The sequence below is a fragment of the Nothoprocta perdicaria genome, unplaced genomic scaffold (genome assembly GCF_003342845.1).
Source record: "Nothoprocta perdicaria isolate Ctin4 unplaced genomic scaffold, notPer1 scaffold_137, whole genome shotgun sequence".
Classification (NCBI taxonomy): domain Eukaryota; kingdom Metazoa; phylum Chordata; class Aves; order Tinamiformes; family Tinamidae; genus Nothoprocta; species Nothoprocta perdicaria.
Window position 1 is genome coordinate 904543 of NW_020454505.1, and position 27327 is coordinate 931869.

At 38.8% G+C, this 27327-nt stretch overlaps 1 protein-coding gene across 1 annotated transcript; it reads left to right on the forward strand.

Moving 5' to 3' along the window:
• The first annotated feature begins 2083 nt into the window (after window positions 1-2083).
• LOC112942879 (coiled-coil domain-containing protein 169-like) lies at window positions 2084-25670 on the forward strand. The gene is made up of 8 exons (XM_026033917.1): window positions 2084-2131; window positions 6605-6687; window positions 7172-7282; window positions 7372-7412; window positions 17636-17734; window positions 18712-18765; window positions 20962-21038; window positions 24811-25670. The coding sequence occupies exons 2-8, from the start codon at window positions 6609-6611 to the stop codon at window positions 24911-24913; spliced, it is 564 nt and encodes a 187-aa protein (XP_025889702.1). The 5' UTR covers window positions 2084-2131; window positions 6605-6608; the 3' UTR covers window positions 24914-25670.
• The last annotated feature ends 1657 nt before the right edge of the window (window positions 25671-27327 follow it).

Here is a 27327-nt window from a genome sequence, read left to right on the forward strand (position 1 = left end):
TTCCTAGTTTTTCTCAAGCCTCCCTCTGTTGCAATCACTTTTTCCTTTCTTATGAGTAATAACAATTTTAACCTAAAAATCATATTAAAACCTTAACTGAAATTCATTTGTAAGTATCTGTGTATCTAATTTTAACCTATTTATTTGGATTAAAGAACTGGAAGAAAACTCCTACGTGTTGCAAGTGGCACTATGTTACTGCAGTAATTAGTAAGAATCCTCTTGGTTTGAAATTTGTAACCTTACTCGCATAAYCCCTGAGTCCACAGGGCATTTCTCCCCGACCTCAGGTCCCAAACYATCTGGCAAAACTCTTTAAGTCAGACCTGTCCTGGGCCAGCTCAATGAGTGGGGCCTGGACACATCCTTATATGTATGCACTCACTGACCTAGTTCCTGACAAGTCACCTAGTTAGGACACCTGCTAATCCCTGCATTGAGCGTGGGATTGCCAGTTCTTACAGTTGCTTTGGAAATTGAAAAGAAAAATGCTTCTTTTTTTTTTTTTTTTTTTTACAGACAGTATACTCAATTAGCTATGGAAGCTAACTTAGGGCCAAGGCATTAAAGATTCTAAAGTTACTATCTTGACGTGATATATGTTTTGAATATACATCTTAAAAATATTCAATAAATCCTAAGGGCAAAATGAGCAGCTAAATTTGAATGCAGCTACAGTGCAAAATTTGTCCAAAATTATGTTTCTGATTAAGTACTGAGATGATTTTGCATTCAGCCCACATCTCAAGTGATAATTCACTGATTAGAATAATAGTATCAATTATAACTTGGGACTGTCAGAATTCATCTCCCATCCTAATTATATCAAACAAATGAAATTAAAATGATTTTTTCTCCTTCTAGTCAAGCTTCAGCTTCCCTGCTGTCCTACCCCAATACACTAGATCCTGCCCCATTGCTGATCCAGAAGGAAGCAGTCTAGGGTTTGGGCTGTTTTCCTCCTGGTTTTCTGGTGAATTTGCAKATTGAATTGGCTCCTAGCAAAGACTGACAAGAGCCAGAACTGGCACAAGGCATGTGGATAATGGATGCAGGTAAACACGAGGATCAGGACCTTGTCTTTCCAACATCAGYGAACTGTTAGATTGGTCCATTTCARTTTAAGAAACTACAGTCCTAGGACCAAAATTCACATTTTTTCAGGGCCAACATTTTGGATGGCAATACCGATTTATGCCATCTTAAAGTAATAGTAAAATTACAAGCTCTGTATTAGACATGGCAGCAGTGCCCGRATGGGTACTAGCTGCCTCCAAGGTTATAGCGTATGACTTGCTGTTTGCAACAAAAGTGAATGAAGAAGTAAATCCTGTGGTTTTTATCAGCCCATTGCCATGAGGTGAGCAGAGCCACTTGAGTACTAGGTCTCCTGAAACACTGAGGCAGTTTAAGACCACATCTTAAATCTCTTGTTTGAAAAATGCAACATGAAATGCTTGTTCAAATGCAGAACATCATATACCAAATAAAATGCTAATATCTGTGATTCAATATATATGTGCCTGGATCCACGGCAATAAACACTGGTTATTCGGAGCCCCTCTTTCCTGCCTCAGGTTAGCTCCTTGCAAACTGGTTTATGCCCAACACAGGCTGCAGTTATCAAGGGCACTAAAATACAGGCTAGATGCTCCTTGTAGACAGGGCCCTGTTGCATTGCACCCACCTTCACGTGTGGGTCAAAGCCTGTATTTAAAACTGTGCTACTTTCTATCCCAAAGAAGAGTAGGAAAGAAAATGAGCACACATTTATGTCCCACAGGCCACACAGGTTCAGGGCACCTGGCCCTCCCCGACGGGGCCAAAGCTCTTCCTTGAGGGGCCGTGTCCTTGTCGGCCTCCCCTGGTGCGCAACSAGGCCTTGGGGGATCCTCCGGAGGGAGGGAAGGAGGGCGGCAGGGAAGGAGGGAAGCGGCCACACGCTGAGTGAGGCTGCGTCGCCGCCGCCGTCGCCCTGCGCAACCGCCGCGGGCTGCGCCATGGGGGACACGGGCTGCGCCAAGGGGGACGGCCGCTGCTCCAGGGGGGACATGGGCTGCGCCATGGGCGACGGCGGCGCGGGCGGCCGCGARCGGCTGGCGCCAGAGCTCGGCCGCGAGAGGCAGAAGCAGTGAGTGCCGCTGGGGCCCAGGCGCCACGGCGTGAGGAGGAGGGCAGCCTTCCCGCTGCAGCAGGGAGAGGCTGGCGGCTGCCGGGCTCCCCGAGTGGCTGTGGGGAGGCGGGAGGGCGGCTGGGGCGGCCGGACGCCACAGCACAGATCAGGGCAGGACAGGACGGAGCAGTTTCTCCCCACTGCTGCAGCCACCTGGGGCAGCTCCGCACCAGGAGCTGAGGGCCAGTGGGGGAACACGGGGTTGGGCCTCAGTGCAGCTTTGGCCTCAGGTGTGAGGAGGAGGAGGGAGAGGGTCAGGGACACTTGAGGCTGGGCGCTCAATGGCACAAGGGATGTAACAGATACCTTGGAGCAGGGACATGGGCTGGGTGAAGCCCTGGAGCTGCTGTGCAAAGCGTGGGGARGAGGGAGAACTGGCCATGGGGATGAACTGGCACAAGAATCCTGGGAAAATTAGAAATTTCTGGGCAGAAGCAGGCAGGAAAAATGAGCCCAGGATGGGGAGCCAGTGCAGGGCTGAGAACTGGTGACCTGCGTGTGTTCATGGCTGTGTGCCTGGGGCAAGAAGAGCTCCCGATGGACGGGCAGGTGCTGAACACATGGAGCTGTGCTGGAAGGGCAAAGCTGCATTTCCTGCTTCCTCCTCTACCAGTAAATATTCCTGAAACCCATAGGAAGGTGCCTCATCCCCCACCAGTGCTGATGGGCAGAGAAGTTGACTGCTAATTTTGCTGCTTCCAGTTACCCCTCGCTTGGGCAGCGAATGGTTCAGCTCTTTATGATTTATTTGGAATTGAATTCTGCTTTTACAGTTTGCTTAGAAAATTGCACTCTTTTCATTAAAGAACATTGCTGCCTACTAGATATTAAGTGAAAAACTATGAAGCATCAGAAACTCCTGTGCCACCTTACTTCGGGCACTTAACATTTGGATTTTCGTACAGTTTTTAAACATACAATTCCACACTAATTTTACTCTGGACAGTGTTTCTTTTAATGTCCAGAATGGAGATTCCGCAAATGTTCATGCAGTTTTGTCCTTTATAAGAATGTTTATTTGCTCATGGAAAGGGAGAAGACACAGAGTCGAATATGTAGACAGCTTCTGCATTCAGAATCGAAAAGGAGCTTGGACCTTTTTGCACCTATATATATAATCAAATGTACTTAAAATCATAAACACTAGGGTAACAGCATAAGACATATATGAACTCTTTTCTACATACACCAGGTCTTTTTCCAGACACAAGATCTTGATAGCATAAGAATTAAGATAAAAAGCAAAAGCGTATTGGCTTTGTTTCATTCCTGTCATATATTTGTCTGAATTAATGGAAGTTTTAATGCACCTTAACTTCTTGCTAATGGTTCTGAGAATCTTCTGCAAGACTGGGCCCAAAGCCTAAGTTACATTATGAAGTTGTGGCTTGTTTGCTGATCAAAGGAAAATATATTTTAATTTAAAACCCCTCTATTTTGATGGCATAACAGAGTAAAAAACTTGCTGCTCTAGGCAGATTCTACAGTGATTTTCCTTGTAAATCCTGTGTGTACAAATMGGCAATAATACTACGGTCAAATATTTGACTTAATTTATCCAACCAACAGTCAATAACCAGAGTTATTAGAAAGCTACCTACAAACCAGTCATTTTTACAGTTAATGAGGATGAACAGGCCCTTTTAGGGTGTGATTCACCTGACCTACTTTAGATGTCTGTTTTGGAATGAGATGAATCACCCCCAAGGAAGAGCCTGATTCTCTCCATTGGTGTCTAGAAAGCTGAGGATCCCTAGCKGGGAGGTAGATGTCTGCATCCCTAGGGACAAATCCCTGCTCTGTTACCTTTTTACTAGCTCATTTATTTTCACTYCATTGAGGCAGTTTGTTAACAGCCCTCCTACCACTCTCCTTCAAACACTCAGGAAGGAGAGACTTCTACTTGACAGAGAAAACTTACAAAATCTTTCATGTCGGTAGGGGGTCTGAACCTAAGTATCTGCTCTCTCTTATGCTTATTGATTTGATAGCATGAAACCTTTCAAAAATGTTAATGAACGTTAATAGCATAAATCTGAACTGATTGATTCTAGTCAGGATTCAGTTACAGGTTTTATTTGGGAAATCTCACAGCAAATAYTTCTGAGAGAAATTATGTGTAACATTACAAGTATACTTTTCAGTAGACAGAGCCATACATTTAAGCATGACAAATACTTAGTAAAGCTGATAGAGTTGCCTGTTAATTCAGCCTGTGGGGCTTGGGCTTTTGTGGCCTTTTGTGGCCATTCATGATGAGGAAAGTTGCAGTCATCTCCCATGCCACAGGTCCCTGCAAATGCTTCAAGGTTCAGTCTTTCAGTACAGTGTGTTCTCTTCCTTGTGCTGTGGTTTCTGCTTTGTTCATAGATTATGAAGGCATCTGTCTGTTTTCTCTTCTGCAGGAATCAGCAAAATTCTGGCATGTTACAGAGCTGGTGTCCTGCAGCTGAAGATTTCCCCTAAGCTTCTCCTGTAATGTTGCACTGCTGCTTTCTCYGCCACAGAAAATGGCTTTGGGCAGTCTTTTGTCTCATACGTGCACCAGATACCCAGATCTGGTTAGCAAAATGTGCAGGAAAATGGCTTTCATTCTGAGTGGCTGTCATGTTGAAGTAAAATAGCATCTGTAAAATGCCTTAAATAGGAACTCATCAATTTTCCTCTTTTGTAATTTCAGTCCCAGCTTTCTTATCTCAATTGCAGCCTTTTCTTTTTCATCTTTTCCTCAAATGAGCCTTTCTGCTATAGATGTAGCATGAAAAGATGCAGTTATGTCCCAATGACCCCTAAAACTCCAGCTCTCCTATATGTTTTCTGCTATGGTGAATGTAAGTTGTCCACTGACTTAAGAAAGATTCAGAGGACTTAATATGTCTAATCATGGTTAATAAATGTATAAATGTGAGGTTGTAGGTAAGATCACTCCAAAGTCTCTCAAAGATAAAGTCTCTGTTTGGGCAGGCAACTATACTGCATCAAACCAGCATTTAACTGCATTAAATACAGAGAAACAGACCTGTTACCAGAACCATCACTTCCTATCACAATTAGGAACAAGTCTGGCAGTGCAAAACACTACAGTATAATAAAAACCTGCAGTATTTACAAAGTCAGGCAAAATGACTTATTTCCATCCCTTTTCTCTGTAAAGGGACTGTAATTTACCATACATACAGTGACTAAAATAATAAGGTTTCAACTGAGTTRCTTTCTAGGTGCTGTTACAATAGTAGTATTTAATAACAATCAGATTTTAAAAAGATGATTTTGGTCTCTGATGAAATTAAGATTTTTGGTCAATGTAGAAAATACATTTGGACACCCAGAAACTTCATGTTGATCATTTTTGTGTACTTCTTCCTCAAGAAGGAGCACACTTGGAAGTTGGCTAGCTGCTTTGCTAATGATTTGGAAGGAAAAGTGGAATGTTTCTTATGCTATAAAAACTTTGTATTGATTTGAAATGATAACAGAAATTAAAAACTGACATCAGTGGATTTAAAGAACTTATTCTTAAAATATTGTCCCTCAGCATCCACCTAGTTAGGATGTGCTTTATGGGGAGAACTTAATTTGATTTCAATACAGCTCAGGTGTAACTATAAACAGCTTTAACTGTATCTAATTYTCAGAGTTACTGCCTTCCTGAAATCCCATTCTAATACATTATCATAATTTCCTCTTTTCCAAGCTCTATGAGGTTGATTGAAATCCGCTGTAAGGAAACCTCATGTGTTTGTACTGCAATGATATCAGCAAAATTGCAATGGGTGTGGAGCAAATCTGAAGCAGCCATCAGATTTGCTCTGGTTTTCCCACATCTTGTCTTTTCCACTCCTGTGTTTCTCTCCACTGTCTTTTGATGGGATTTATCCCACAGACCTGCTGTTTTGGCAACAAGTTGCCAGTTCTTTAGTTGTTTATTTGCTTAATTTAAAGTTGATGGGAAAACTGGATATTCCAAGTTATAGGAAAAAAAAATAACTGAATGGGTGCATGAGGAGAGAAACAGATGATACCATATCTCTGACCAGCCCTGTTAGCAGAGGCTGCTAGAACCAGTAGTAACTGTATTTTGAAGAACATTTCTCTTCCAGAACATTTCAGAAAGGAGAGCCCTGTTGACATAGCTCTCCTGTTAGAAACAACCAGAAGAATATCCCCAAATACTCCAGAACAGGAACTAAGACAGGAACATAATGGCTTTCTTCTTCCGTCTTTTAATGCCTAAAAACCATGATTTTAAAACCAGTATTACTCTTTCTTTGGGTATCCCAAAGCATCTTGCAAAGAGTCTTTTTTGCTAGGTGATGTAATTACACAGGAAAGAGCAATGGATACTTCATCTGAAAATACATTCCATTTAGTCTTTTGGTTTTAATAAGATTAATGCTATGGCCAATTAATTGACTTCTCTAAATATCACAGGCAAATGCTTGAAATCTCAATATCTGAATTGAGAAACACGGTGACAGAATTGGAGAAAACACTCAACAGTGTTGAAGATGAAGGTAAGTGAATCGCAACACAGTCTTGCCAGCGGAAGAGAAGACACAGACAGTTAAATTCTTTGGGGTAGGCCCTACAGAGACACAAATTTTACTGTGGAAATTGAAATTTTGTCATATAAAACAGAGCCTTCATACATTTGTTATTGAAAATGTAAAATTAAAGAATACTAAATGCTACATGTTAGCTTTTTATTGTGAATTATTCATGCAACTATATATAGCCTGAATTTATACAATGAGTTGGTTAAAATTCTGTCCACAGTAAACCTAGTGGAAAAAATTCCTTTGATTTTCAAGCTGCTTTGTATACAAATTAATACTTCATATTTAATACTTCATACTTCATTTATGAGGATGACTAACCAGAGGCTTACTTGAGGTCTCTAGAAGAAAGTGAGAGAAATTTGAGAAAGTAACTGGGAAAGAGGCTGCCCCTGAATTTTTGTTTTTGCTTTTGTTTTTCTTTTTTTTTTTTTTTTTTAAGGTAATGAATGGAAAACCAGATACGAGACACAAGTAGAATTGAATAGACAGCTGGAAAGACAAATTATTAAACTTCAAGACAAGACAGATTTTTTTCGTGGAAATCCAACAGGTAAAAATGGATATTCCTAGGTGTTTTTTTATGTAGAATTAGTGATTATGTGCTTATATAAATGGTTTACATATTTTCTTTATTTGTAGATAAATTGGCCTCTGTTCGTACYTTTGATCAAATGCCTGTGGTGAGTACAATGACATTAGTTGCACAAGCATGAACATCACACAGTGAAAGAATTAATATARTTAAAGAATTCAATCCAAAAAATAGCAGTGATTCTAACTAAAAGCTAAAATGATTTKCATTGTTTGAGATACACACTTTGTATGGTATAAAAAAATCAAATCACTTTGACAATCACAGTAAAACCAATACATAGGAGGTAGATGCAAACTGAACTTGGGGAAGAGTCCCCAAGTTCACTATATATAGTGAAAGTCTGGGCTGAATCAAAGTTGTTTGATAGGGTAGGTAGTGAACCCTATGAGATGGAGTAGCTGAACTATTTCTGTGGACAAATAGAGAAATATAAGACTTTATATATATATATGAGAACATTTCTAACCAGTTACAGTGATATTTTGCATTAACAGATTTGTAAGAAAATTCCTCATTGCACACTGCATATACCATTTTTGCAACACAGAACAAGGTACATGTTTTAACTTTTAAATGTTATTTAATATGCTCGTATTTTACCACCTGTTTCAACACATAAGATTTCCTATAATCCTGAAAGGGAAAATGCCAAGACAACACCAGCAATAAATAATTGGAAGTTGAAAATAAATTGATTTTTTTTTTTTAGTTTCAGGACTAGTTTTTCCTTAGCCTTTCATTTGCTGAAATCTTTTATTTTGAGATCTTTTCTACTTCTCACTCGCTTTTAGAAATACATAAGATAGATGGACGTAAATGTAGCAATGTCTTGTAACATAAGCAGAAATACTGAAAATTATGCTGAAGAATTGTGATTTAGAGTTTTTTATTTGAACATCTTGTCCTCAGAGAAGTGTTCTTAGGGTTGATGGTGCTCACTGAGCTTGCAGGAGGCTGGAGGCCACTTAGCATGAATCACATCTACTGTGAACAGAGGGCGAATATTTTTTACCTACTCTTTCTGTTCCCATCCTTGGCCTTCACATAGTAAATATTTTTGCCAGTATTAGTACTGCCCTAGACATGATGGGGTTTTCTGTTTGGCTGGATCGTTTTCCAAAACAGATAGAAAACAAAAATTAGAACCAATTCCTTTCCATCCTATTTGTCTGCTTCATCATGTTCGTTTGGAGAAGCAGTTGGAGATATAGTTGAAGAAAACTGCAAATTGATCGAGAAAACTTGGAGTAGGGTCAGCTTCAAACAAGGAAGGAAGGAAATCCTTCTAATTTATTTTGATTTTGGAGAGAAGAAAAGAGGGGAAGAAAACATGTATCTGGGAGGCTTTGCAGTTCTTCAACTGAAACTGCTGAAACTGTCAGAAAAGTAGATGCACATTTATGGATACATATATAGAGAATTTAGAATTCCTTTTTTTTTCCTGTCTTTTAATTTTGACAGACAGAATATTGGTCAAAAACACAGACTGATTTGAGGTGTGTATATTTTTTTTCCACATACTTTGTTGGTTTTCTTTTTTGTTCAGAGGAGAAGGGGGGCATCTTCAGCTTCTTCATAGGTGAGAATAAAGAACAGATGTGGTGAGTGGGTGTGCAAAAGCAGAGTTTTGCAGTCAGTCATCAATCCTCATTTGTTTGGAATTAAAAAGCTGAGAGTGTGCATATATATATATATAAATGGTATATGTGCATGAAGACCAAAATTACATTATGAAGAGGAATATATTTAGAAAAGGAAATATTATTTGTGACTCTTTTTACCCTGTTTTCCCAAGGAAGGGAGAGTTAGGCAATCCCTTTATCTGTTTGGTAAGGACCTCTAATAATTTTTAACTTACTGAGCAATTGCAGCCACATTTGTCAGAGGCAATAGCTCAAAGGTAGTAAGGTGATTTATCTCACTTAAATAGTCATTTATTGTCCTATCATAGTCGATAGAATGAGAAAAGCATGGCCAATGTGTAATTCATCCCATTTAGAGATAGGTAGGATAAAAGATTTCCTCAATATCAAGCACTATGGAGAAAATAAAAAAAGATTAGTCATCAGGGGACCCTGGTAACGAGCAAGCTATAAAACCTGGATGGAACAGAAGAATACAAATGTAAATTCTGTAATGATGAACAAGGAAGCAGAGAGGATTTTCTATAATCATAAACTGCAATAATTATTGCAGTTGGTTAGAACCACTTCCCCTTTCCAATTAGAATCATATTCATGAATGATTCCCTGCTATAAAAAAGCCCTACACCATATAAATAGAGTCATCAGTTAAAAGTCCTTATACTGACTTATTTCTTTTCTTAGTTGTTTCCAAAAATGGTGAAAGCATCACACAACASTAAATGGAGAACTAAATGTAGAACTAATAACTTGAACACACACATTTTTACAGACAGGGTTTAGAAAATCATTTTTGTGTTTATAGAGGGTGRATTAAAAATATTCTAAATAGTGGCAAGCACAAAGGAGTTCCAACTGTGAAAACTGTTTAGTCAGTAATTTCTTTTATATCCCAACGAATAATACAAATGTCATACATACTTCAGGAATAATTACAGACGAAATGCGTTCTCTCTCCAGCTTAACATGATGTGAGTATTACTTACCCCTATTAAACACTCTGCATTTATTTGTTTACATTTTTTTTTCATTAAACAAGTTTGGGTGAAATAAATGCTTCCTGATAAGCACGATTTCCCCTGAAAGCAGAAAGAAAACCATCTCTTTTTTCTCTCGCCATTTCTGCAAGAAAAACTCCCTAGATAGCAGCTTTAGTATGCAAATGCTGAGAAACACACTGCCAAATCAGTTCAGAAGAGCACACTCCTGATAGCATTGCCCTAGCAACGCTCTAGTTACCATCAGCCAACGAAGGGAGGTTTCTGCAGTAAATCACTGGATTCAGGAATGCCCGGCATTTTCACTTAGGAAATTCTGACAGTAAAGGGTGGGTATTTGCTAGGCAAGGCTGTCTTTCTGAGGTGGCAGTGGCCGTGAACGGAGACCTCCGTGGAATAACCTGGGAATTTTTTGCCATCAGTTTTAAATTGAAAGCAGGGTGTATGGCAATGTCATAGTGAAGAAGGTGTTGGCAGCATAACAGGAAAAATATAAGAAAATACATAACTAGGTTTAAGAAAATACATAACTAGGAATTTGTATTTCAGTAGGTGTTACAATCGTGTTACCGCGAACATCAGCACAATGTACTGGCTTAGGAAATACCGACAATTTTAGCAAGGCTCCGTTAAATGAACCTTGTTGCTCTCGTTGGATTAAATCACCAGTAAGGGTATGTGATAAATGAATCTGACAGCCTGGCTTTTTGTGAAGAACCTAAAGATTGTGGAGGAAGCTCTGTAGTCTGGTCTGATGGTCCTAGGYTGTATTATGCTGCACCACAGACTTGCCATTCCTATTCTTTCCATTTGGCCTCGAACAAGTATTTTTAGATGACTTCTTAACTTGTTTTCTTTTACTTTTCTTGTCACAATGGCATTAGTTGTTCCTCCTAGTGGCGGTGTACAGACCAGCAGAATTTTTTTGCTCAGACCCTTCTGTGCCATTCCTGGAGGCATAAACTCACCTCGCATCTCGAGGGAAGCACAATCAAGCAAAAATCTTGCAGTCAACTGGCCTTGTTAGCTGGCAGTTCTCCAGCTTGGTGGTTGGTTGGAATTCTAAGAATTCCTTAGCAATTGTCTGGGACTGCAAGATAGCTCTGCTTCCCAGGGAAAACACATAAGGAAGCAATCTATTTTKTCCAGGAGCAGCAGGAGAGACCCTAAGTGAAAGATCTCACAGTTGACAACATCTTGTCCTGTCAGCCCAAACCACAACAACAGAGGCCTCAGTTTTCACTCCTTCTTTCCCAAGTCCGCAGGCAACTGCAATGAGCAGAGGGGACCACGGTGGAGATTTGGATGGCAATGTCCCACACTTGATTGCCCTGGAGGAGCCTAAACTTTGCAATAGGTTTCCAGACCCCTTCCTTTACCATTGCAGACAGCTGATCCAAACAGGACACATAGGTTCCTGTAGCTCAGCTCTTGAGCTGATTTTGAATACAAAAATCATGCTAACCACAAGGGGGCACTTGGCATTTAAACAAGTCCAGTACTGCTTTCCTTATCTGTAGCGAAGCCTTTATACCATCTAGTGCATATATAGAGAGTGTATATTGTATGGATAAATATGCCATGCTAAATAACTCTTTATCATCTGTGTGTCATAACTGTTTTCATTTTGTCAGTAATTGCTACAGTATATGATAAGTTTATCAATATCAAATAAAAATCAATTTTGGTTTCACTTTTTAAAGACGTAGAATTGCTTTTTTGCTCTCTGTGAGTTTAAAACAATATGTTAAAAGATTCAGTTAAATCAGCTGATAACATCAGCTGCTGATCTTGGAGGGAGAGCAGTTTATTTTCTAAACAAAACTGCATTTGTTTTAAAATGTCAAGTAGAGCAGATTGCAAAAGGCTTCTTTTTTCATTTTACACAACTGATGGATGTACTGCTTCTGTTGGCTAACTCAGGGAGAAAAATTAAAGAGAATTAGGAGTGAATTACCTTAGGATGAATAGTCTGCACGAGCTGGGCTCTAATGAAAGCAAGTTTGAGCGCCTTGATGATGTCACGGATTTGTCACCTTGTCTATTGGGAAATGATTGATAGAAATTGTCACCTCTGCTGACACTGGTGGAACAGTAAGGAAAAATCCAGAATGAGAACAGTTTATGTGGGTGGCTTTAAAATTCAGCCACAGTGTCATACTGCATAATTTTGGTTTCTGGCAAGTGTTAAACCAAATGTAATTTTGTTTTCTGGCAAGTGTTAAACCAAATGTATAACTTCAGTTGATGAAAACTTGTGTGAACAAAAGAACTGGAGAGTTATCAGAGGATTTTCCTTTGTGAAAATGTGGGATTGGTCATTGCTGGACACTGGGCATAATGTGTCATTGCTCTGGAAATGGATCTTGCCAAGCTCTGCAAATTCCCTTACATAAAGAAAGTTTTCATTTAAAATTCAGTGTGTCTTTTAGTTCACCAGCTTCCCCAGGGTGGCTCAACATGGGCAACTTAATGAAAATTAAGGATCTTACATTCAGGTTAAATCCCGTAGTCAGCTTATGTCTCCTTTCCAGAAATACATTGTCCAGCTATTCAAGGCTCAGTAGAAGAATCTGCAGTAAATCTAACTTAAGCAATATTTCAATATTCAGTTAAACAAATTCCACTAACAAAGTCACCTGCCTTTCTAAAATCTCGGACAGAATTTATCCTACTGCTTCACCTTGGAGTTCTTGGCGACTCTTGAGCAGTACTACACAACAAGAAGCCCATTGAGTTTTTTTCCATCTCTTCCTGGTTCTTGCTTTTGGAGCTTTTCCATACACCTAGAACTGTGCTACAGTTTTGTGTCACTRTTTGCATTAAGCTCTGTTTTCTGTGAGCTTTTGCTCTATTGTGATTTTACTGTGTAATGCACTAAGATGATCACATGACTATGAGCATCAGGAACTAAATCTGCTTCAGTGATTTTTTTCTACTTGTTTTTGATAGGATTCCATAAAGGTGAATACATCCCTTAATGATTTGACTGCTTTCCTATGCTGTTGTTTCTCGTGTTTTGATTGTGTTTAGCTGTACAGMTAAACATACCTATATACATTCATATATACAAAGTCTCAGCAAGCTCTTCAATTTCTCCATTGGCAGGTGGAGCGAGACATAACTTATCACAAGTCCTTGTTAAAATGGCCCTTTTTACACTTTCGCTAGTTGTAATAGCAAACATATTGAAAYAGCATTTTGCCCTGTTGCGAATTGGAAAGATCTGTTAGTTGAGCAGTAATAGCTACATGACATAGTGCTGCTGAGCACTGCAACACCTAAATTCCTGGTTCCAGACACTGAAGTCAGAAGGCTGAGCTAAGTGTCTAAGTTYCCTCCTTATTAACTGAGAGAAGGGCATCTAGTTTGGAATTACTCAGAGTGCAAAGAGCTGAAATGACAATGGGAGGTTGGTAAGAAATGCCCAAGAGTTTTGTTTGAAATGCTGTCTTCTTACAAGGAATAGGCATCATCCTGCAGATATGAGTTAGACATCCTGTTGTAACTGATATTCAGAGCTGRAACTCTTTCTTCATATGGGAAGAGGCCAAAGAGAACAAACACCAATCACCCAGGCAATGCAGTAGTGAGGGCGTTTTCCATGGGGAAAAGGAGATAATGTCTGGGATTCCATGGTTTGCTTGTGCTTTCTATATTCAAGAGTCTTTAGAGGACATATGTAAAAAGGCCTTAAATTACTTTCATCTTAGGAAGTAGTTTCATTGTTGGAGCTGTAGGAGAGTTTATTCTCACTTGTTTCTTCTCCATCTATCCCTGCAAATTTTGCATTMCTGACTTCATAGTGGCCTGACTTCAGGAATTGTCACTGCCCTAACTCTAATGGTGAAAGCACTCCCAAGATATGAGTTGATTTAAATTCACATTCTTGACGTTATAGAGGACAAAAATCTAAGTCTGCTAGTTTCTGTTTGAGCTTAATTTTTAGATAGAAGAGGATTCCTCCCTCATGTGAGCATGCATGAGCATGCGTATCACGTTGTGTCCCATGAGGAGCACAGCCAATGGGAAACTTGGCTCTGAAACTCCATAAGGGTTTTCAGCAGCAAACTAAGTAGTTTAGTATTGCCTATGGGCAAGTGCAGTAACAACAGTTCAGATGTTTCCCTAAGTTTTATGATAAAAACAGATGTGAAGAATATAAGGCGCTGCATAGATTCCTTTACTAGAAATGGGATGTAAAAATCCCACTGAAGGGCAATTTAGACTGGTAAGTTCCTTTTGTATTTTGAGCTTCATTTCCCAATCTGTAACTTGGGAATAATTCCACTTTCTAATTCCACTTTTCAATTCACAGAATTATTGTGAGGATATTCACTGTCAAATTATGAGACATGCAGACACTGTAGAAATGGCAACCATATATTTTAGTCACACTATTAACTTAATTCTATCTGCTTGCTGATCAAAGCAATGGTACAGTGAATGGTACAGGCTTTTTATTGCATCTGGATATCATCATTCCTCCGGAGTTGGATCAGTATGCTGGCATCTGCATTGAACCAGCTGCATTGGCAGCAAAAAATGGACAACATTTCTGAAAACATTTTTGAAAAAGGTAAAAAGATCTAAAAGCAACTAGCTCTTAAGGTGGAAAAACTCAAGGAATTTAGGCCAGTAGCATCACTAAGAAAATAYTAAATGGTCTGTCATGACTTACAGCTGCAAAGTTAGGTCTTGCTGTCTTACATATCACTGATGGACAATCTAGTGTGGGAATAAGTAGTAGTACCTGAATTTGCACAGAGCAAGTATGAATATCTGTATTTACTGTRTTTAATTTTATTGTGGTGATACAAAATATGTTATAGGCAGGTCACATAGTTATAATCCTTTAAGATGCAGTTGTATCAARGCTGCCAAATTAATTAGTATCCTGGCAGTGCTGAAGGCTTCTCTCTGTACAGGACTTTGTCTCTGTACAGACATTGATGTCCTAATGAAACAGCACATGACTCTAGTGCAGTTTAGCCAAGTGTCTCTGTAAGATGMAGTTTACTTTTTCTCCCGGAATCGTCCAACTCTGACTATATTAAATGTAGAAGAATTCTGTATTAAGGCAAAAGTTTCATCTGCATCTGAGGTATTTCTGCTTTAATTAGGAGAAGAACAAACAACAACAACAACAAAAAAGCTCTGATGTGTCTCTTGTAACAGATATAATTTAACAGATAAGTTAATAACAATTCAGTTATAGCTGAAGTATTCTTAAAATATTTAGCTCTTCTATTGCTTTTGTCTATTTCTTTTTTTTTAATCAATAGGAAGGGTTATTTTCTCTTGGCTCATCTTTTAAAAGCACTTCCTCTTTTACCATGCTACTGCAAAATCCTGAATTTAATGAAAATCATTCTTAGGTGAATCTCGGTAACACAGTTTCTTTAATGAAAAATAAAGTTTGTAGCTGAGTAAAGAACAAAAATGACGTATAGAAGRTTATCAGAGAAAATAAAAGAGTGAACTGCAGGTAATAGAAAGGAGAACACTAGAGATTTCAAACAGAAGAGGCAGATGTGTATGTTTGGTAGATGTTAGAAATCATTGGCAGGACTATTACTTCACAGATGCAACAAATAGAAGGGCTTGATAATGTTCAAGGTCAAGAATATAAGTTATCGATCTGAAATGACAAGACTCTTTATGAGAATGACATAATCTTTCATGTAATGACAAATGACATTTTCAAGTTCACTCCAGAACAGACAAAAATGACTGTTCAAGGCTGGAAAAGTGCCCACAAAAAAGTGGAAGATGAAGTGATTTTACCAAAGAAAGAAAGAAAGGAACTATTATAAAAAAACATGAAGACCAAGACTTAAAATTTGATTTTGGACTTTCTGACCTTTGGCAAATACTCAGAAACAGTTTTCTGAGAAATAGATTATATGGCCTTCCAGAGATGGGGTTTGCATGATAAATAGGGGAAAAATTGCACACAAAAAAGAATGAATACTTGAACAGATCCATGTTACCTCTTTTTCTTCATGTGTAGGAAAGGAAAAAAGTATTAAATAAGAGCCTAACAAAGCATTAAAATAAAAACCTGAAATTTTCCTATACAAATAACCATTATAAGAAGCATTATGACTGCCTGTGCTGGAGGCAGTGAGATGGCTTCTCAACTTATATCCACAGGTCTGCTTTTCCATGATTAAAAAGGGTGAGCTCAAACTTATTGGCCACTACAGAGCTATTGTGATGATCAGGTGAAAGGGCAGTCTGTTATGTGAGAGATGATTTTTAAAAGCCCAGCTTATTTCTCCTATCTAATTCGATGTTGGAAAAAAACATGTTCTTGTTTTCCATATACACATCTTGGTGACAAGCACCAGGGAGGAAGAGAGCAACTGCCTTAAAGAACAATGTGAGAAGACATAGGTATAAACTGATTGTAAACAATTTGAGGCAAGGAATGCCAAAAATTTGAGGGAAGGATGCCAAATTTTAGAGCTTCCCAATAAAACTGCATATAGTGGATGGAGCGGACCAATTTCTGAAAGGTATTATGAGAAACAGTTGCCTGTGATAAAAACTGAGGAAGTCAGATCTGGGAATATGCGCTCAGTGTGTTCTGATCACACAGAAAAGAACTGTCCAGTAACCAAACTGGACTCTACCACTGGTACTCCCATTCATCCCAGTTGTAGACAAAGTAAATGGCTGTACATGTAAGACAATTGCCCCCAAACATGCTCCTTTCTAGCTGTCAGAGAATGCAGAGATGCACTAAGGAAGGCCAAGGCCCATTTGGAATCTGTTAGCAAGAAATGTCAAACATCTATCTTATGAGGTAAGACTAAGTGAGCTAGGCCTATTTAGACTGGAAAAGACGAGAGATGGAGAAGGGGATCTAATCAATATGTTCAAAGAGTTGGGAGAATGTAGGGAGGATGAGGCCAAACTCTTCTTGCTGATGGCCAGTGACAGGACAATAGGTAATGGGTACAAGTTGAAACACAGGAAGTTCCATCTCCATGTGAGGAAGAACTTCTTTCCTGTGAGGGTGACAGAGCCCTGGAAGAGGCTGCCCAGGGAGGTTGTGGACTCTCCTTCTCTGGAGGTCTGAAAATCCCRCCTGGCTGCCACCCTGTGCCACATGCTCTGGGTGTCCCTTCTGGAGCAGGGGGTTGGACTAGATGGTCTCTAGAAGTCCTTTCCAACCTCAACCATTCTGCAACTCTGTGAATTCGAGATTCTGTTATTGTGAGTTACTTCTGACATGTTACATAACTCTTCAGTCAGTCCATCAGCTCTCCTGGTAAGTGGTTTCAAAATGGATCTCCAGGTGGGATTTGAAATAGTAAAAAATAGCCATGGGAATGAACTTGGATTAAAAGTAGGGAGTGATTCTGAATGGTCACAAGGTGGTTTAGCTTGCCAAGTAGGGAGCAGCAGGGTAGATAAATCTATGTCATTTTAACACAGCGGAAATCTGTAATACATCACTGATAATAGTAGCATGTGGCTAATCACTTTTGTCTCTAGATGTGCCAGCAGGAATCCTGTAAACAAAAAGTGAATAATAAGCAGATAGAATGACAAACATTGTAGTGCCTGAAGAGCAGGGACTGTGGTGATGATTTCTGACTGTCTTTATACAGAATAGGCATACGTGTAAAATATTTATTTGTTTACTATAATCACAGGGTTCCTTAAAGCAGGTCCTTAAACAACTAGAAGAAGAAAAACGAAGTCTCCAGAACCAGCTAAAAGACTATAGACTTAGACTGGAACAAGAAGCCAAGGTTTGTACACACTGAACGCCTCTAATCCATAAAAGCCATTTTGGTGTCCAGCAAGAAGTCTAAACTTGTGGAGCAGACACAAGATATCTCAGAGTCACAGAATAGTTGGGGTCAGAGGGCACCTCTGGAGATTGTCTRRTCCAACCTGCTTGCTCAGTCAGGGTCTAGACTAGCTCATCACTATGTCCAGTCAGGTTTGGAATATCTCCRGGATGGAGACTACATAATCCCTCTGGGCAATGTATTCCAGTGCTCTGTCATCCTGACTTATCTTCAGACAGATTTTCCTGTGTTCTGGTTTGTGACCGTTGTGCCTCTTGTCCTATTCCTGCACACCACTAAGAAGAGYCTGGCCCCATCACCTTCAGTCTACCCTGTCAGATATTTCTGTCCTTGCCGTTATTTATACACATTGGTAAGATCTCCCTGAACTTTCAGTTCAGGCTGAACAGGCTGAACAGACCCAGCTCTTYCAGCTTCTCCTCTTATATGAGAGGCTTCTGTCCCTTAATCTCTGTGGCCCTTCACTGGGCATCCTCAGTAAATTCTTGTACTGGGAAGCCCAGAACTGGACACAACAGCCCAGCCCAGGAGGCTGTTGGCCTCCTTTGCCATAATGGCACACTGGTGGCTCATGTTCTTGCTGTCTGTCAGGACCATCAGTTCTTGTCTGCCAATTTACTTTCATCAAGATGGTGCCCAACCTGTACTGGTGCATGGGGTTGTATCTCCTAAGGTGCAGGACCCGGCCTTTTCCTTGACTGACCCTTCATGAGGTCCCTCTCTTCCCATTTCTCCAGCACACTGAGGTCCCTCTGAACGGGACCGTCAGCATTCTCCCAAGTTTTCTATTGTCTGTGAGCTTACCGAGAGTGCATCACTGAAAATGTTCTGGTGTTTGCTTGCTTCTTCCCTTATGATTCAGCTTTTAAAATATTTTGATTAATTATAGAATGCATTCCTTATTTTGAATATAGGCTTACCACAAAGCCAATGAGGAGCGGCGCCTGTACCTCTCTGAGATCTTACAGGTGAGAAAAACTATGTAACTCATTAGCTTTTAAAAATCACTATGCTCTCTTAATACAGCAGTTACTAATGCTACTAGGCAAAATTCACAGTGTTATCCCTGTATCCATCTACCATATCAAAGTCATCTACCATACAGAGATCAAAGYATCTTCACTGAGAAAGCTGAAGCAACTTCTAATGCTTGTCCACCATGAGAGTCATGAGAATACCATGCTGCTGGTTAATGTTTTTGCTGAAAAGAACAAAATTATTAGCAGCAGTGACACTCATGTTAAGATTTATTTCCTCCTTTTCATGTTCACTCTTTTATTTTTTCCCTTTAAAGACAAATTAGCCTGTCAAATCAGAATGACAAAACAGTAAATACTTCAATTAAATTTACAATAGAAGGGATGAGATGATACCTTATTGTTATGAATTCAGATATTAGATTTTGTTACTACGAATTATATGATACATAAAAGTGATTAAAATGAATTGTGAGGAACTTTTTAGGATTTCTAGTACTTCTTATGCAGAAAGAGCTCTTMATTCTTGAATAATGTAGAAGTAATAGCATAGTGTGATACTCAAGACCTATGCAGTAGAACGACTGTCACTGAACGCCTGGCATAGCTAATTGGGGTGAAAGGTGTAATTAGCAATGTTTTCGTGTGTTTGCACAGCAGTCAAGTGATTCACTTGTGTGGTTTATTGCTGCTTGGAGAATCTGAAAGAATTACTTAAGTTAGTTTTCCAACATTTGGCCAAGTAAAATCTCAGAAAATGCCAATGATAACTGCTAATTTCTTCGTATTAGCAGTGACACTGGGAAATGTAGAAGGAGGAAAATGAGTTTGTTACTGAATATGCTAGCAAGAGGGGTGTCCTCTGCATTCTTAAATTATGTTCAGCTATACTTAAACATTTATAAAACATTGTTTGAAGTGAGAAATATGCATTAGGGAGGGCATTAGGGACTAGGATTTTGCCACCCACGCTGAAGTTAGTTAGTGCTTACATTTTCAGTAATTAATCTCATTACTCCAAAATAATTTTAGGACAAAAYAATCATCTTCAAATTCATTTTGTCTAGCTTTAGCTCTCTGAATGTTAAGCATTCAATCTAAAGTCATTGTAGAAGGACTCTCTGTAATGTGCGGAGAGAGATATGCATGTTTAAAGCACAAACCACCACACATGTTTTAGGTTAAGATGAAATGATTTCCTTGAGTTATCTGTCTCTCTTCCTGAGTTGTAAAGAGAGCCTACATAATTGATTTAGATTAGACATTTACCTTTCACTTGACTAATTCGAACATGGTAGTCAGCCTTATTGTTGATTCTTGGTTGCAGAAGAATCATTGGCTTCCCTGTCCCCTTCAGGTCCTATTTTTCTATGAATTGAGGTAATGCTTTCTTGAGATGTAGCTTTTATGTTATTTTAAAATCGCAGATGTACGCTTTCAGTTTTAACAGATTGTTTTAGCAATGGAAACATAAATAAATTTTATGTTCAGCTCAGATTTCTTTTTGGCTATATTAAAATTTCACTGTCCTAGAGTCTTTGTTGTAAAGTTGCAGCAGTTGAATGAGAGAGAGATCTACTGTAAGCTAATATTTTCCATATATTCCAAAGATTTTTTTATCATTATCTTTTACTGTCACAGTAGACAGTAAAAGACACTTGCAACACATAGAACACTTGTGCACACACACACTTGTCTACTAAAAGACACATAGTAGACAAGTAGACACTTGCGACTAAGATTGTTTTGCAGGAAAATACAAACCAAACCATAATTATAGATATTACCCCTGGAAAATAGTTCATGCTACTGTGGCTCATTTTATTTGGGATAGGCCTGGAGTAAACTTTGCCAGCAAAAGCTTAGCAATGGATATTAATTCTTTATATTGTGGAAGTAATACCAATATAAGTAAAAATATCTGTCAAAGCAGTTATAGAATAGGCCTTGCCTAATGTATCATAAAATTGCAAGTGACAAATCATAGTTGCGATGATCTTCACTGGAGTTCTTCAGCAAACAGTATTTCAGTCCCCAAATCAACAAGATATCAGTATAATATGTGCCTAAAGTACTCTGCTGCATTAAGATCATAGCTGGTCTAAATTACTTGGGAAGTATTTTACTTCCGTAACTATGACTGTGATTAGGAGTTAACTTGTTTTGTAAAAAAATTGATTCTTACAGATCTCAGCTACACTTAAACTTCTTGAAAGGCAAAAAACAGATGCAATGACAGGGAAGAGAGAAAACAAGGAACCAAAGTAAGTTTCTTTTATATCCCTTCTGTTTACTGGTTTATTATTTTTTTGCTTTCAGTAAACAGGAAATTGTAACTTCCCTTTCATACTATTAAAATATGGATTTTTAAGATAATTTTAGTACTTCATTACAGTTGGTTTCATTTACATATGTTGCAAGATTGAAGATGGAGTACTGAAATACGTAAGCAGCCTTTTTGGAATCTGACAATACTTTGATATTCTATCAGCCTCTTCTAAAAGTGAGTTATTGTTTTCTAAATTACTGCAGAGTTTCAGCAAAAAATATGCCTTCTAGTCCATTAAGAGTAACTAAATTAAATGCTTAGCCTGGATCTTTTTAGTCAGCAGAGGTTGTAAAGCTTTTTGTGGATAAGAATGTGAAATGATTTTAGATGGCGAAGTGTAAAGGCTTAATTGTTCAAAAGATTTCTGGTCAAAGCAAAGGAGGATATAGTTAAATGGGTTAAAAAATTAAATGTGAACAGAGCCAAGTTAGTGCTATATARAAATAAATTATATTTCTAGTCATAGTCCTTGTGAGAAAGTTTTAATTTGAAGGTGATTTATTTTTCATTTGATCTGAACAAGACCAGTTAAAGAACATCAAGGACATCATAGAGTACTAAGAACACAGAGAATCAGATGAGAAGTATGTTGATCCAGCCTTCAGTTGCTAAAAGTAGATTTCCCTCAAAATTCTATGAAAACAAAGTAGTCAGATAAAATATTTACTTGTAATACTTTCCAAGTATTTTCTGTTTGGGGACTTCCTATGGTTTCTATCAATCTCAAACAAAACTCAAAACTTACTGTATTATTTAAACAAGCATACACAAAATATATTGACAACATCACTAAAAACATAGTGAGTATATTATAAACATGAATTGTATAGATGCACTTGCTTACCTGGTTTATCCGTTCTATATGTGCAGAATATACTGTATCTGTAGAATGGCAGGATTTCTGCTGCACTGGAGCTTCACACTCCAGGAGGGGATGGATATTGGTAGAGCATGGGCTGATATCTACAACTCAAGTTCCTCAGTATCGAACAAGCACTGTGTGACTCTGAGGATCCCCATACAGCACCAGTGTGTTGGTTCTAGCCCTGTGCATGTTTGACATAGCTCCTGTGGAGGAGAATGGGAAGTTAGGACTAGGAAAATTCCCTGTCTCTGCAGGGCGACTAAATACCATCAGCCAGATATTGGGATTTGCCAAGAAATAATACTGTTCTATGATTATCTGTTGGGATTTTCTTGTTGCTGTGTTATTTTTATTAATTTATTTTAGCAGATCATTACTTACCCCACAGCTATATGGCAGGGTGTGTCTCTAACTCTCTTTATAATAAACAGATGAAAATATAATTCTCTGTAATTACTGGTCTCAGAAGATGCATATTGTAACAAAATATCCCTTTCACCCACTCGCCCTCAGAAGATTTTTTTTTCTCTTCACTTTTCAAAGTCCTTTACACAAATGAAGGGAATTTTTCCATCCTTGAATTTGACATTGTTAACATTAAGGACTACTTGGTTTTGAAAACACTGGCTTTTATAACCAATGACCAAAGTTCAAACATTGTTGGCAACGTAGACATAGGAAAGGGCATTTGGCATAGTCATTATTTTCAGGAAACACTAGGTATAAGCGATAGGACGATAGGATTGGCCAGYGATAGGACAAGGGGTAATGGCCACAAGCTGGAGCACAGGAAGTTCCGTCTCCAGGTGAGGAGCAACTTCTTTACTGTGAGGGTGACAGAGCCCTGGCACAGGCTGCCCAGGGGGGTTGTGGASTCTCCTTCTCTGGAGGTCTTCAAAACCCGCCTGKATGTCACCCTGTGCCMCATGCTGTAAGTGTGCCTGCTTGAGYGGAAAGGTTAGACTGGATGATCTCTTCAGGTCCCTTCCAACCTTGAATATTCTGTGATTCTGTGATAAGTACATGTACATTGTCACTCACAAGGTTAACACAACTGTTGTTATGTTATCACTTTTTAATTATGTATTGATTTACTGCTTCAAAGACGCTCATTCAAACTGACATTAATGAGAAATAATTTCATTCAAGTAAGTGAAGACCTGCCTAATTGAAATTAAACCTGTCCTTGAGAATAATTTCAAATTTTTCTGCCCAGAGTTCTTATGTCGCTTCTGTTGGCCTTTCAGAATCCACCTGCCTTCATTGGATCTCAAATTCTACTAAGAAAGAGTGTTTCATGTTTGTTTTAATGCTGGATTTTTATGATAGATACATGGTAAACACAACCTGTGTTTCAAAGCGGCACTGTGACCCTTGTGAATGGTAACTGTGAATGCTAATTTTTGAGGCATTCTSTTTACTAACCATTCACACATAGAAGAGAATTTCAGTAGTGGACCTTGTATGGTATTTCACTATAAAACAAGAGAATGGGACAGCTGTCATTTGTGCAAATAACATTGGGCAAACAAATGTGATTCCTCCTACCTGTTACACAGTTTGAGCAACAAATGTAATGTCATTCTGAGCCCATACAGCAGGGCCTGTTAATTCCATTTTAGTATTGCACTGGCACACACTGTCTGGCTTCTGGTTTGCARCCGGCCTAAGTGCAGCTGCTTGTGAGTCGAAGAAGTTTATGCTGCCTACAGAGTGCACAGAGGCCTACCTTGACTGCTGGGTTCAGCTCTCCCATGGCCCATAATCAATGGGCAATCTTTGGTTAATCAACTGATAAAAATTTGATTCTTTGATTCTGGTGTTGAAAGCTTCAAGCGAAATCTGCATGATATCCTTGTGGGGCCAGCTCTCCCTTCAAGGCCGTGCTTTTCCAAAGAGCTGGAACAGATGAACCATTAGTCTCAAGAACAGGACTAGTGAGCCCTAGGGGCAGCTTTCTTGGCTGTTTGCCCAGAAATTTTAAACTCTCCCAGATCATGTCATCACAACTTCTACTACATCACTATATATTTCTCTAGCTATCATCATGGATATAAAGAGGTGATACTGTGGTATATTTTCCTTCAGAACACTTATTATTTAGGAGAAATATTCAAACCCTTTATATAACTCTTAGAGTAAGTGAAGTGCATCTGTCCACTGTAGTGATGAAGAGGGAGAGATACAGAGGTAATTCGCATAAAACTGGAGCTGCAGCCTGCTTCATCATGAGAATGACCCTTCCAGTTTGTGGAATCACCATTTTTCCTGTGGGATTTGTTTATGTTCCCACTGATTGTATTTACAAGATCAAGATGAAAATAGCTCTTGTAGGGTTCATGTAGATGGTGTTGTCTATGTGACTGCCACCAGAGAAGTCTGCTACCAGCATTTACATGTTACATCTCCTGAGCAAGGTCAGGTACTCAAGAGCAGGGTTCTCCAGACTCATGTACCTACAAGGAACTGCAGCTATATCTATAAGAAGTGTCTTTTCGATTTCTTGATGCAAATTATGTAACTGATGAAAATAGTTCCTCAGACAGCTTTCTTTGTGCAAAAAAAAAAAAAAAACCTTTCAGTTCATGTTCTTCAAATGCCTTCGTTTTGATAACAGGAAGTAGTCAGGTATAATAAGAGGAGGACTGAGTTTGTACGTGGAGTAATTAAATGCTCTGCTGGTCCTCAAAACCAGAAATATACTTATTTTGCCTCTCAGGTTTATTAACATAATAATCCGTTGTGTAAATATAAAAAGCATGAACATTTCTATCAGTCAAAGCTTCTGCAGCCTTAGAAGGAATGTGACATTTCATGAGTATCTTCCCCCATTTTATTTCAGAGAAAGGTGCAGTGTTCCAGGAAACCAGAAGATGGTTGATCCAAAAAAAGGAGCAATTAAAAAGACTGTAGGAGTGAAGCAGCTTCCAAAACTAAAGGGCTGATTTAGTGTTCTTGCCAAGAACTTCCGATGACTTTTATTCTTGTTTTTGTATGTTTAACTAGAAGTTTCTGAATTGAAAATGAACATTTTTGTGCCGTATTATGGTAACAAACCCAAACTGGCATGCCTTCTTGGCAGCCTTAGATTAAGCTTACTCTTTGCTTAATGGAATTGTTCTTCTAGTTGCCATCTCTGTTCTGTTATCTCAGAACCTTCGCATTCTGGTTTTCATTTGTGATTCTGGACATCAGAGATATAAGAAGTTTGGGAAACATTTGATTTCTTTATGTATTAGGTAGGTCCTTAGATTTTTTGGCCACATAGCAACTATTGAAAACAGCCTCTAATAGCTTTGACCTCCCAACTGAGAGGAAAAAGGAAGGGTGATGCTACCTGAAATGTAATCTCACTACCCAAAAGAGTCAATCCAAGGAAGCTCCATCCAGGAGGCACCTCGCTTCAGTACAGCAACAAAGTGAGTCTGTCAATAGTTTGGACAATATCCGGTCCAAATGTTTGGACAACTCAATGTTCTTTCATCTATCATTTTCAAATTTATTATTTAAAAAAATCCCACCCAAATACAGTTCAGTAACCAGTCTGATTTGTTACCTGATGCCGTACAGTCTCTTTACATTATGTGTTATATTCCATGAGCTTTCTTAAACCAGCACAGCAGGCAAACGAGCTCCAGACTGAGGTTTTGAAAGCTACATTACCACAGAACCCACGTGGAGCCCTTCTTCTGTTTGCATGGTTTAAAAGCACATCACCATTTCCAGATACCTTAAGCCTTCAGATACCTTTAGCCTTACCTTAAGATATTGGTTATAGGGAGAAATGACAGAAAAAAAAAAAAAACAAATATTTTTAATGTAGGATTCCTCAGAGTATATCTTGTTGGGCAGTTGTTTGTTTTAAACCCTACAAGATGCATTCTGCTTCTTGATATGAGTGGGCTACTATATGAAATTTGATCTCTCGAATGAATGTTTTTATCCACAGTCTGGGTTCCATAAAAGCCTCTAAAGTAATCTTCCTTGGGATTGATCCATATGTTTTCAGAGTCCAAAGTCTTCTCCTCAACGAATGGTAGAACTATTTTGTATTTTCATTCTCAAGCATGTAATCACTTTTGTAGCTTCATTACCTACAACGTATTAGTCGTTAAACTTCAGTAAGATTTTTTGGAGACGCAACAGAAACAATCTTTTGGTAATGAAGCTTCAGACCTCTGGGTTACACCTTAAAAGCTCTTGACAGAGCAAATGGGATTGATTTGCTGTCCTTTATTAATTTTAAGAGCATCTGTAGCTCTTTGCAGTGTCTAATAAACCTTTTTGTCTTCTTAGGAGTAATACTCATAGTCCCTTATTTCTGGCAGCATTAAAGTGAGGCTGTAATTGAACTATTACAAAAAGACCAATGATGTCATTCTAAAATGCAAGGAAAGAAGACCTGCAGTATTGTACAGCTTTCATTGTGGAAACTCCTTTTTTTTTTCTGTCCTATAGTATGAGATTATAGCAGATATTCATAATGTTACTGTGATGCATCTGGTATCTTTCTTTTATAAGCAGGCTGGTCTCGCTGGCTATTTTTTTGTCYGCAGTCAGCACTGAAAGCAGAGCCCAGCTGACTTGGTTAGCACTATTCTGTTCCTGTTTTTCACATGGAAAGCTTCCAGATTTTGATTGCATTGGCATTTGTCACTGTGGACAAGGGGAGAGAAAAAATCACGCTAATGGTTCCGTTGGCGTAAAAGACAAGGGACATCTGCAGCCGTGAAGATTACCCAGTTCTTGGACTCATGGAGCAGAAGGCTCTTCCTCCTGTCTCTGAATCAAATACAATAGTCCCTACATTCAACTCCAGTCCTTGGAAGAGCAGGAAACTTTGCATGAATGTGGYAAAACGGCCCTATTTACAGCAGGAGACATGAACACCTCCATCATGAGTAGTGCTCACTAACAGTGTTGAAGCTTAAAACAGACATTTATTGTTTGATACTGTAATGATCTGGTCAGAACTTACTAGTTCCTCTTTCACCTTTCCAGAGCAAGCTCAGAATTTGRAACTCAGTTGTGTGGTAATTACTTAAGCCTTAAAACTTGTGTTTCACCRTTCTAGTTATGTGTCCGGCTGCAGAGTTTGCTTTGCAAAATGGTCATAGCTCTTTGCTGTTACTATTAATTTCCTTTGCATTTCATTTCTTCTTGTCTTTCTGAACATAAGGGCACCCCAGATGACTAAATTTGATGACTCAAGTTTGTTTGTCACAGCAAAAATGTAGTTCTTGGTTTAAAAAGTCTTCTTTGTTTAGATCTGAATGAAACTTTTGCACTGTTTTTTTTTCCTAATACTTTCCCAAACCATGTTGCATTTTGTGTTTTGTTTTCTTAGGGGATGGACAGA